Source organism: Lucilia sericata, unplaced genomic scaffold (genome assembly GCF_015586225.1).
Source record: "Lucilia sericata isolate MDLA Ls3-8-SP2 unplaced genomic scaffold, ASM1558622v1 Contig000704F_arrow, whole genome shotgun sequence".
NCBI lineage: Eukaryota > Metazoa > Arthropoda > Insecta > Diptera > Calliphoridae > Lucilia > Lucilia sericata.
The window spans coordinates 233,224-246,959 of NW_023994707.1; the positions used below are offsets into that span (position 1 = coordinate 233,224).

At 30.5% G+C, this 13,736-nt stretch overlaps 1 protein-coding gene across 1 annotated transcript; it reads right to left on the reverse strand.

Annotated features, from left to right (window-relative positions):
* Window positions 1-457: 457 nt before the first annotated feature.
* Window positions 458-2,079, reverse strand: LOC119607540 (protein ALP1-like). The gene is made up of 4 exons (XM_037961501.1): window positions 1,970-2,079; window positions 1,739-1,906; window positions 978-1,252; window positions 458-912 (listed from the first exon to the last, which is right to left on the reverse strand). The coding sequence occupies exons 1-4, from the start codon at window positions 2,077-2,079 to the stop codon at window positions 458-460; spliced, it is 1,008 nt and encodes a 335-aa protein (XP_037817429.1).
* Window positions 2,080-13,736: the final 11,657 nt, after the last annotated feature.

A 13,736-nucleotide genomic window follows, 5' to 3' on the forward strand; every position in this document is an offset into this window, starting at 1 on the left:
ACTTTTAATTTCACTTTTAAACACTTTAAAACACTCTTACTTATGCAACTGTTCGCACTCAAATGAGTTTTTACTTTTCTATTTTGCTGTTGCTGTCATGACAGCAACGATGGGAGTGAAGCACCTCCAAAAAAGATTAGTAAAAGGCAAGCAGATGCTGAAGTAACCGCGATATTAAAAAATGTTATGAAGGAGTGCGCTGATACTGTAAAAGAACTTGCATCTAACAGAAATGATAGAGATCGCGACTCTACATCCATTTTTTTTTAAAGTCTTGCAAAAAAAATTTCAGATGCTTGTTTACCACCAGTTGAAGTCAGGAGAATTGAAAGTAAAGTTATGTCTTTAGTGTACGAGGAGTTAGGCCAAAACATTTAGAATCCATCTGGTCCATTTTAAATATTTAATAAATTTTTTATTAAATAATAAATTACAATTAAATTTAACGAAATTTTGTTTAATTATTCATTAGGTAGGCTGCCAATTCTTCTCTCAATGCAAAAACTTCACTGGATGAACGGTTTGCTTGAGAAATTCGCGAAGATTGCAAACGTTCAGAAGAATTTCTCCACGTTCCAGGGGTAAAAATTCCATTTTCTTCATGATCCACAAAATTGTCCACGAAGTAACCACTGTTTTTATCCGCCATAAGGTAATTGTGGAGAGATACGGTGGCCAAAACGATTTTATCAACGTTCTTGGGTGAGGCGTGAATAACTTTGTGGAGAATTCTCCACCTGTTAGATAAAATCCCAAAACTATTTTCAATATGTACCCTAGCAGCAGATAATTTTTTATTAAAATTCTGTTTAACTGCAGACAAATTTCTACCGTGGTATGGGCGCATAAGGTTTTGTTTAAGGGGAAGTGCGTTATCTCCCACGAAGAAGTAGGGGAATGATTTGTTTGTGCCTAAAGCAATATTCAAAAATTTTATACATATTATATTTATATTCAATTACATTTAACATTTTTACCAGGAAGGCTATCTTCTTGGGGAAGTTCAATATTATTTCTTAATATCATTTTTCCAAAAGCACTCCGAGCAAAGATTCCACCGTCGCTTTGACTTCCCAGTGCTCCAATGTCAATAAACAAAAACTTATAATCGGCATCACACACCGCCATTAGGACAATACTAAATGTCTTTTTATAATTGTAAAAAATGGAACCAGAGTTTCCTGGACAAACTATATTGATGTGTTTGCCATCAACAATGCGGCAATGCGGGATTCCTGTTTTCACATAAAACCTATTAATATGGAAAGAAATAAAAAAGTATATAGTTAAGCCCAACTATAAAATACACTGAGTTGGTATAATGTTATCTCCGTATATGTTATAGTCCGATTCTAATCATATTCAACAACGCGTAACAAAAAAAATATTAAAAAGTAAGAACGTTATATTCGAAGCCGAACCTTTTTTGTGTCAAATTTCTTCTCTCTACTGGTACTTTTAAGTTAGTCAGTAACATGAAAGTAATTTCCTGAAGATGAGCTTATATGCGGGCCAAATGTGAACCAATTTTGAGCCTTTTCAGAACTAAACAACTATAATAGAGAATATTGATATGACAAATTTCAGCTTCTAGGTCCTTCCGTTTAGACGGATGGACGGATCGTCTTAGAATCTAAGAAGGAACCACGATATAAGGATATACCAGTCCCCTATACTAGGACTCCAAAAACTGGTGTTGTATCGTTTTATCCGGTGTAAAGGTCTATAATTAACCAACCTGTTAGAAATATTCTTCCAGTCCTGCTGATTAGGCTGGGTAACATATTTGCCATGAAGATTCTTCCAAATAGCATCGCATGTTTCATAAACAACCTTCCTTATTGTGGATTCGCCCATCTTATAAGTCCACACTAAAAACTGCGGACTACAACCTTGAGACAGGTATCTAATAATGCATTAAACATTTTAAATGCATGTATATTTGTTTTACCTTAAGTAAGATACTCACATTAATGTTATGCCCAAACGAGTCTCCGCGTCAATTGGCTGTCTCTTAGAAAATCTTTTTAAGTTGTCTTTTAGCAAACTTAAGAGATCATTAAACTTAGACGGAGTCATTCTAATGGCTATAAAAAATTGCTCCCCGTCCTTTATTTTTAGTTGGGAAAAACCAATAGTGTGGAAGCCATACTCACTCCTTTCAAGATTTATTGGTCGAACCCACCACCTCCTTTTTAAACGTTGCCTTACTAACAGATATATTTTGACCATTATTAACATGATGTTTAAAATTATTATTATTTTTTTAATTCGCAACATTTTTTTATTTTTTGATTTTATATTTTTCAAATGTTTTCAAACAAATGACGTTAAAAATTGCTTTCGTCGTCCTAATTGTGCGTCAATAGACGAATTTACGCAACGAATATTTGTCGATCTATTCGTCGTACAGAGCGAAATTCGTCGTTCGTCCCAATTGTGCGTATACCATTATAAAGGCATGATAATATTTTTCATGCATTTTATATTTGCTAAAATGTAAAATTCTTTAATTTTTCGATTTTCATAAATTTGTTTGGTAATCAAAATTGCTACTCTGCACCTTCAAAGAAATTATATTAAAAAAATTGTAAAAAAATAAAAAATGTGTGTTTGTGTTATGAAAATTGTGTCCGAATCGTTTTTCTGTGCGAATTTTGGAATTAAAATATTGAATATTTGTTGTTGTAGCTTTGTGCTGAATTCACACAGAACATGTAAGTGTGAAGAGAGAAAGCTCTTTTATTCGTGGTAAAACTTGAGTTGGCTATCTATGTCATCTATGGCACAAGGCTTCTTTGTTTTCATAAAGATGTTCGGAAATTGGAATTTTTCTTGGAAAAAATTCTAAAGCTGTTAAAAAATCTATAAATCGCAAGGTTTCGCTAAAAGTGCCATTTTGTTTTATTTGATGCCAACTTATAACATTTTACAATCTCGAAGTTAAAAACTCAAAAGAATTTTTCATGAATTTTAAGGTATTTTTAGAACGTAATCTTTTAGAATTTCGAAGATTGCGACGTTGATTTTGATTGTAGGAGTATCAAATTTAGCAGGAACATGTATTTTAATACGTTGCATCATAATCAATCAAAAAGTCGATTTTGATTTTTTGTAACTTAGGGCCTTTTGGATTCCATATGACGATATGTAATTTTCCAGAAATTGACATCTGTTTTCAGATATTATTAAAAAGAAAAATTTCCAAGCAACGCAAGCAATTGTATTTAATATAAATGAATGACCAGTAATCGCCAAATAGAAAATTGAACTTCTAAAAATGTGTGCCGCTTCCAATCTTCGGGGTTAAAATTAAAACAGGTACATATAAATATAAACATAAAGTTATTTTTTAAAGCCTTGAATTGAAACCTAATATTATGCTTAATTACAGAGTTAATTAGATGTGTGAAAATGAACTGAAGATATTGGCTGATTATTCCTTTCCATATTCTAGTCAGAATAATAATAAAAATCTCATGTACGTGGAGCAGTGTGACCAGGTTTCAAAAAATGTTGCGTCTAAATCCCATTCAAAATAATGCTAGAAAAAATGCTAAATTGATTTTAAAATGCCGAAAAAAAAATGCTAAAATTTTTTAAGTGTTTTTATGAACAATTCATATTAATTTGTAACTGAAATTCATTGTAATTTATAACAAGTAAGAAAGTATACTTTCTGCCGTGTGGACCATCTATATATATAAAAACGAAAGTGTGTTTGTATGTATGTATGTTTGTATGTATGTATGTATGTATGTATGTATGTATGTATGTATGTATGTATGTATGTATGTATGTATGTATGTATGTATGTATGTATGTATGTATGTATGTATGTATGTATGTATGTATGTATGTATGTATGTATGTATGTATGTATGTATGTATGTATGTATGTATGTATGTATGTATGTATGTATGTATGTATGTATGTATGTATGTATGTATGTATGTTGTATGTTGTTTGTGCTTTATAGACTGCTAAACGGCTGGACCGATTTTCCTGAAATTTTCACAGTTTCTTCCTGTATGTCTGGAAGGAACTATAGGCTACTTTTTATGTTGAAATTTCATGTGGGCGACGTGCCACGCCCATATTAAGAAAATATTAAATTAGTATATCTGAGATAATATAATAGTTAGAGTCTTCAAATTTTGTCGGAGCAACTTTAGTATCAATATAATTATTTAAGACAAAAAGTGGGCGGATTAGCATTAGGGGGCGTGGCACCTCCCATATAAATTAAATACAAAAATTCGTTTATCTTGGAAACTATTATAGTTAGAATATTAAACATTTCCACGAGTAACTTTAACATTTTGGGAAATAAATTGGCGGACTACCCATGAGGGGAGCAGTACCTCCCATATTAATAAAATACAAAAATTGGTTTATCTGGGAAACTAATAGAACTAAATTCTTCAAATTTTGCACTAAGAACTTAAATATTCATCTGAACATTTTGGAGAAAAAAGAGCGGACTTTCGTCATGGGGAGCTTGGAGCCCCCATATAAATTAAATAGGAAAATTATTATATCTGAGAAACTATTAGAGCTAGAATCTATATATATAAAAATGAAAGTGTGTTTGTATGTATGTCTGTATGTATGTATGTATGTATGTATGTATGTATGTATGTATGTATGTATGTATGTATGTATGTATGTATGTATGTATGTATGTATGTATGTATGTATGTATGTATGTATGTATGTATGTATGTATGTATGTATGTATGTATGTATGTATGTATGTATGTATGTATGTATGTATGTATGTATGTATGTATGTATGTATGTATGTATGTATGTATGTTTGTTTGTTTGTTTGTTTGTTTGTTTGTGCTTTATAGACTACTAAACGGCTGGACCGATTTTCCTGAAATTTTCACAGTTTCTTCCTGTATGTCTGGAAGGAACTATAGGCTACTTTTTATGTTGAAACTAGCTAAAACGCGGCGTGCTTTGCTACTCCTGTCGATATAAAATAAAAAATTTCCAAAATATATTGATATGCATTTTTAGTTTATAAAAATTTTATTAATATTTGTTTGTCAATATCCAAAACCATAAAGTAATAAGACAAAGAAAGTTTGATATTTAAAGTATTTTATTAATTAATGATATTTATGTACATATATTATTTCTTAATAATTACTTCTTACAAGGAGGATTTTATTTAATTGATGCGCCAGGAGGAACCGGAGAAACCTTTCTCACCTCATTAATTTTAGCTAAAGTTCGATCACAAAAGAATATTGCCTTAGCCATGCACTCAAATTACCGTTGAAAACACAATTTTCTGAAGATTATACATGTAATGTTAAGAAAAATTCTTCAATGGGTAAAATTCTGCAAACATATAAAATAATAGTGTGGAATAAATGCACCATGGCCCACAAAAAATCCTTAGAAGCGCTTGATCGCACTTTAAAGGACATGAGAAGTAATTCTAATTTATTTGGAGGTGCATTAATTCTTTTAGCGGGTGATTTTCGCCAGACACTTCCTGTGATACCTGGTTCAACACCGGCTGATGAACTCAATGCTTGCCTAAAATCATCATATCTCTGGCAACATGTTCACACGTTAAAATTAACAACAAAACAATTGCTGGATTTAGGAAATGGAAAAATGACAATTGAGCCAACCACAAATTGTGTAAAGTTTCCCTCTAACTTTTGTAGGATCACACAATCAAAGAAAGAGTTAATATATTGTGTTTTTCCAAATCTTCAACGTAATTTCAAAAATAGGCAGTGGTTATGTGAGCGTGCTTTACTGGCACCCAAAAACATTGACGTTAATTGTATCAATAATATTATTTTGAATAGAATCGATGGTAATTTAAAAACATATAAATCCATCGATACTGTTACAAACATGATAAAAATAAAGAAGGTAGTGTCAATCAAAAATTTTTTTATCAAATAAGGATTTTTGAAGTTTAGTTTTTTTGTGAGCATTATATAAAGCGTTGCCACATTCTTAAAAATGATTTTGATTTTCGAGAAATTTTTTACAAAAAATGTGTAATTTAAAATTTACAATTTAAATAATAATGTACTATTACGTTATTTTGGAAGTTATTTTTTCAACTCCTGACTATCGCTTTCTTATATGTAATTAAAACACGTGACTATTTTTATTGGTATATTAAGTAATAATTTTTTTCATTTTTTTATTACTATGCAAATATTTTGTATCATTTAAATGGCGGTTTAAAAACCGAATTCGAAAATATGTTCTCCCAATATAAAACCTTTTAACATTTTTTTTGTCCAAATTTACATTAGTTTTGTGCAACAAATTTAGCATATAATTTTGTTAAAAATATTGAATTTAAACGTTCCAAAAGGCTTAAAAAACTTGTGTTTGGTTTGTATAATCCACCCTCTGACAATAAATTTATATACGAATAATTTTCATCTTTTTCTTCCGATGTTCTAAATCCAAATTCGGTAAGACCCATTTTTGAAATTATATAGCCAGCAAAATTTTCCAAACCATCAAATTCTATATCATTTAATTTATAATATTTTCCAAAAACTGCTCAGTTTCTTGATCTTCTGTAATCTATAAGAATAATTAGATTTATATGTATGTATAAAGTAGGATCAACATTTATTTGCCTCAATTTGTTCTTCATTGTCTATTGGAATTTGATTAATTGGGATAAAAATTTGCTGACTTAACGTCACATCAGGATCTAATGTCTGAAGTTCCAAAATGTTTTCATCACAGTTTTGGACATTCGCTTCCGAACAAAGAATATTTCATTGCGACCTATTTGTATAGTAAATTTTAACATTAATATATGATATATTTGAGAATTCCTTAAATGTACCTAAAAGATACGATCGAAAACGATATTTAAATTGTAATGGTGAGGGGTGATCATGCAGTCCTCCCTTCGCACGGATTGCACTAAAAAATTCTCTAGGCCATCCTGGTTTAGTTTTGCAGTGAGCACATAAACCATTCCGTAGTTTTGCCTTAAATGATCAAGTAAAAGTGGAAGTGCATTATTATTTTGTAGAATCCCTCTTTGAAAGGGAAGAAGATGTCCACTTGACGGGGCGCAAATAAATTTTTCACTACATCTGACATTTTTTTTTAAATATTATTTTGGTCTATAAGAGCCAGTCCATAAGCCTTGCTTAAGGGTCGGGAATCTTTCTGCGGAGTTCTGATATTAAAAATGTCAAACCAATCATTAAAAATTTGGAAAAGTTCGGAACACTCCACGAACTTTTGGTGGTCCCGGACATAAACCTAGTTGTGCACAACGCTTTAGGGCAGTTGCTGTGGTGTGAGAAAACAGCTTTGTAGCAGTTTTTACTTTTTGTCTGGCTGTAGAATATAAAGAAATTATTTTGTCAATATTTGTTTTTAATTTCTCCCTATTTTGAAATTTTTAAAATGACCATAGCAAGACCTTGTAGAACACACTATATACTAGAGCCCTGCATGAGTGACTTAAATAATAAATTAAAACATTTGATTTTTTTCAAACACTGTGTTTGACTCACTCATTGTTTTATGAATGAAATGAATAGTATATTTGAAAATAAGGAATGTTAGTCAATACTCAATTCAAACGAAACAAGTAATGAGAGTGTTTGTGTGATTCAATTCAAGTAGTATACAGTGAGTGAATCGAGTGAAAGCAAAACAATTTTTAAGTTCGACAAATTAACAGATTTTTTGAATATTACTTCGAATTTTCGAACTTAATTTCGAATAGTCGAAGATAATATAGTAGCGTCATCAACTGTACTTAACACTGCCAAATTTCAGCCAATTTGGTCCACGGAAACTGGTTTTATCAGCTTTAAATTTTTTTCGAACATGAGTTCGAATTTTCGAAAATTTTTTTTTAGTTTTTTGGACTCAAAGAATAATTTAAAAGCATAAAAAATTTTTCGAACATAACTTCGAATTTTCGAACTTAATTTCGAATATTCGAACATAATATTATCTTGTCATCAATTGTACTCAAGACTACCAAATTTCAGCGAATTCGGGCCACAGGAACTAGTTTTAACAGCATTCAAAATTTTCACCATTTATTCAAGAAAAAGTTTGAATCGATTCATTCGATTCAAACAATCTATTTTGTATTGTTTTAACATAAACAAATTGTTTACTCGCTCGATTTGAATGTAGTTGCACATTCACTTGATAGTACTCACAACGTTTGAGTATAACAAAACTTTGTAAATACTATTCTAAACAAACAATGAGTTGAGTGCAAAGCAATGAGTCACTCATTGTGTGTAGCAAATAGAGTTACTCATGCAGGGCTCTACTATATACATACCTGCGCCTTTTACGTTTAACATTTCAAGTGACAAATTTTTTGAAATATTTAAGTCAAACTCGCATAATGAAATGAGTTCTTCTATTATGGTCTTTGTTAAACGAGTATTTCCAAAAAGGTATCCGTCGTCCACAAAATGATTTCGCAACAGTTTTATTAGGTGAGGGACGTCAGCGAAAACGAAAATGAATTTGTTTTCGTCGGAAGGATGTTTAAAATAGCTTTTATTTGCGGATATATCCATTGATATCCAAAGTTGTTGGTTCTCAGGGCCCCAAATCGCTGACAGCTGCTACTACCGTGAAGGCCAATTTGGTATTAACTCCGAAATTATTTTTAACAGTGTGCTTTTTTTGCATTTTGAAATCAAAATCATAAAATATGGGTTGTTTCCAATTCCCACGTAACCCACGAACCATTGCTACTTGAACCATTCTTTTAGGAGGTATGATAATATCTTTTTTCCTATCACAGGCCCACTCTTCTCGGCACTTCATTTCATCGAAGCAATAACACATAGTTTTTCTTCGACACCTAGTTCAAATGACCCCATATGAGACAAAGTTTGGACCTGAATACCTGGCTCAACGCTTAGTTTTGTTGCCCACCTGCGAAGTGTTGATGGCGATGGCAATGGGTAATTATTTTTTCGCAGAAATTTGTAGCTTCGTGGGCCTGCTGAATAAAGAGAAGTTGCAAAGGAAATGTCTTCTAATGTATAGCGAGGTACTTTCGGAGGAATAGACAAACTTTTGGATTGATTTAATTTTGGTATTGCTTCACTATTTTTGATTGTATTCAGTTGAAATTCTAAACTTGCTATTTTTTCTTTTAAGTTAGATACTTGCTTATCAATTTCTAATTGGTAATCTTGAAGTGAAATGCTATATAATACGATGCAAGTTCATATAACAAATATTAAAGCAAGTAGATAACTATAATCGGACATGCCCGATTATATGATACTCTACACCAAATATGATTAAATTTAAAGGGATTTAAATGAAGAAGATATATGTAGAATTATTGTATGTGTACCAAATTACCAAATTAAAAGTAACTTAGAACACAACTATTTCGTGGACATATAACTTCCATAAGGACGGACCACAGTGGTATAGGAAAAAAAAAAGAGGGAAATAATTCGGTAACTTCTAAACGGTTAATCCGATTTTAATGAAATTTGGTATGCACAAAGAGGAGGTGTTGTCGAGTTTAGGTTTTGAATTTGGACCTTATAGGCCAACCAGGGGCCCGGCGGGGGGTCCTCAAATTAGGACACCTCGGCTATGTTAAATTTTTAAAACGATCCTATTTCTTCATTTGAGTTCCGATTTAAAAAAATTTCGTATATAGAATCTCTCATCGAGCACTATAAAAAATATCGTCGTAGCAGTAAATTATCTCTTATAGTTTAGGAGATATTCGCATTTGAATATTAAAATTTTAAAATTTTTACCGTCCTTACTTTAGTTTTTTTGATAATAGCAGGTCCAAATATTTCCGATTTTCGCCATTTTTTTTATTTTGCTTAACAACAAGTTTATATACCAAGCAGTGAAAGAATTATGTAAAAATCATGACTGAGTCCAAAGTTATAGGCATTTAAATTTAAAAAATTAAAAAAAGGCGATTTTTTGTCATTTTTTTGGGAAAAAAGTATCTTTTTTCTTTTTAAGTTATCTAAAAAGTTTCTAAGAAGATGTATATAGAATTTATACTTTTGGAAAGCTGACTTTACATAAAATACGATAAATGAAACAAAACCTAAAAATTTTTGATACCGAGGGGACCAGGTCCATCCAAAAAAACCCTATTTTTTATGGAAAATTAATTTTGAGCAAAAATTCTCAAATCGCATAGTCGATATCAAATTATAGTGACCTGTTTTATATGACCCAATAAGTTCTTAATCATTTTGTAACGGGTTTCGATAACCCCGCCCCTGGTATGGATATAATAGGCAAAAAACCAAAAAATCCCATTTTTGGGATTTTTAAAACTTTTTTGGGAATTCCGGGATTTCTAATAAGAAAATTCGAAATTTTTATTTAATTTTGGATTTGAGTAAAAAATCTACCTAACTGTAAAATTTCATCAAAAAATATTCATAAATAAAATTTTTATTGCAATTTGAAAAATTTGTATCTTCGCAAAAACTGAATAAAAACATTTTTAATTTTTTTTAAAAAAGTATTCCGCGAATTTTTTAATTTTCAAAAATTATATACAGTTTTGAAAAATAGACAAATTACCTTTCCATTGATATATAACATGCCTACCTAATGTTTTTTAAGTGACAAATTAATTAGGGAAAACTCAACATCTTTTAGAAAATTTACCTAGCACTATTATTTTCATCCATATATGTAACAAATTTAAGAGTTAACCTTATGGATGAAAATAATAGTGCTAGGCAAATTTTCTAAAGATGTTGAGTTTTCCCTAATTAATTTGTCACTTAAAAAACATTAGGTAGGCATGTTATATATCAATGGAAAGGTAATTTTGTCTATTTTTCAAAACTGTATATAATTTTTGAAAATTAAAAATTCGCGGAATACTTTTTTTAAAAAAAATTAAAAAATGTTTTTTTATTCAGTTTTTGCGAAGATACAAATTTTTCAAATTGCAATAAAAATTTTATTATGAATATTTTTTGATGAAATTTTACAGTTAGGTAGATTTTTTTACTCAAAATCCAAAATTAAATAAAAATTTCGAATTTTCTTATTAGAAATCCCGGAATTCCCAAAAAAGTTTTAAAAAATCCCAAAAATGGGATTTTTTGGTTTTTTGCCTATTATATCCATACCAGGGGCGGGGTTATCGAAACCCGTTACAAAATGATTAAGAACTTATTGGGTCATATAAAACAGGTCACTATAATTTGATATCGACTATGCGATTTGAGAATTTTTGCTCAAATTTAATTTTCCATAAAAAATAGGGTTTTTTTTGGATGGACCTGGTCCCCTCGGTATCAAAAATTTTTAGGTTTTGTTTCATTTATCGTATTTTATGTAAAGTCAGCTTTCCAAAAAGTATAAATTCTATATACATCTTCTTAGAAACTTTTTAGATAACTTAAAAAGAAAAGATACTTTTTTCCCAAAAAAATGACAAAAAATCGCCTTTTTTTAATTTTTTAAATTTAAATGCCTATAACTTTGGACTCAGTCATGATTTTTACATAATTCTTTCACTGCTTGGTTTATAAAAACTTGTTGTTAAGCAAATAAAAAAAAATGGCGAAAATCGGAAATATTTGGACCTGCTATTATCAAAAAAACTAAAGTAAGGACGGTAAAAATTTTAAAATTTTAATATTCAAATGCGAATATCTCCTAAACTATAAGAGATAATTTACTGCTACGACATTTTTATAGTGCTCGATGAGGAGATTCTATATACGAAATTTTTTTTTAAATCGGAACTCAAATGAAGAAATAGGATCGTTTTAAAAAATTTAACATAGCCGAGGTGTCCTAATTTGAGGACCCCCCGCCGGGCCCCTGGTTGGCCTATAAGGTCCAAATTCAAAACCTAAACTCGACAACACCTCCTCTTTGTGCATACCAAATTTCATTAAAATCGGATTAACCGTTTAGAAGTTACCGAATTATTTCCCTCTTTTTTTTTCCTATACCACTGTGCGGACTTGGTGAAGTATTAAAAACATAATAACCACTATGCTAATATTTTGTACTATTTAATTTAGAACTACTTACACAGTTTGAGTACTAACACTAGTGTAACTCTTCCTTACAACTTTTTGGGATATACCTTCGTCTTTTATTTTACGACTTCTAAATCATAGAGTTATTTATTAGTATATAAAACTATTCTATAGTTATCTACCCACCCTTCCAAATATTCGTCTCGTTCTTTGATATATTCTTCCAGATACTCTTCATAATGTTCATTGCCAATAACATCATTCAACTCACTAAAATACTTAACATTAATAAACTATACCACTGTTAGAGGGACAGAATCGATTTTTTAGAAATAAATCTTCTTCCTTTAAGAAATGTTGTACTTTTTGTAATTGAACTTAAATAAATGTGAGACAGGAACGGAACATAGAGATATTGGCCCTAACATTTCAAATCTTTAACTTGAATTCTCCGTGGCTACGTCTAGGTCAATTTTTATCCCGATCGGACTAGCAGTTTAGAAATTTCAGATTTATTTCCAAAAAAAAATTCGATTGTGATCGGAGATATGTATATACATACCTCAAAACTCAATGTTTGCAGATCAATTAGTATTTTAAAGTTACCTTGTGGTCATTGGCCACAGCATCTCTATCCAATCTTACACGTTTTGCGTTAACTGAAATATTACTTTTAAGGAAATGGTCGGAGCATACCATTGGCTCTTTTGGCAAATCTTCTTCGAAAATTTTACATATATCTAGCCATTGTTGTCGTTTGTTGGGTAATGTAGGGACTTTAAAAAAATGTATGCTTAAATTTTTGCAAAAATATTTGGTATCTTCGCAGTTGGGGAAAATGCAACTCATTCTTGGTTATTCTTAAAATAATGTTCACAAATTAGCTTTTTAATATTTGAATATTAAGATCTTCCCTTTAATTCCAATTTAAAAGTAAACGTTTTTATATTTTTCAATATTTTCCAAATGAATGAAAATTATGTATTAAATTTTTTCTTAAACTTCAAATATATGGGAAAATTTTAAATTAATATGGTATTACTATTTTTTGAAAACGTCAAATCCTTAAGCATGTCAGATATAGAATTTTAAAAAAATATAGAGAGAATGACACTACCTTCTTTATTTCTACCATGGTTACAAATAATGATGATGTCGTCAATGTATCCCCACGAATTGAAGTTGAAAATTGGCGTTCCAATTATTTTATTGCGAAATATTGATCCACCACGTCTTTGTAATGGTACTCGATTAACAGTTAAAAAATTAATGAACAACTTAATCGAAGCAACGATTACAACTGGCCAATATAAAGGAACGGATGTCTTACTACCTCGGATCTCAATGACAACATCGGAAATGCCATTCGACTTTAAACGTTGCAATTTCCTACACGTTTGGCATTCGCGATGACAATAAATAAATTTCAGGGTCAATCCCTGCAAGTGTGTGGAATAAATCTCGAAAATCCATGCTTCTCACATGGTCAGCTTTATGTTGCATGCTCGCGAGTTGAGAAACCTTCAGATTTGTATATCTACGCGCCTGAGGGGAAAACGAAAAATATTGTATATCCCAAGGCTTTAGAATAGGAAATAATTATTAAGAAAAATTTTAATTGTAAATATTAAGTCCAATTAAATTTTAGTAATTTGTAATATTTTTTGTAAATTTCTGCTAATGAATAGGAATAAGAAATAATTATTAAGAAATAATATATGTACATAAAT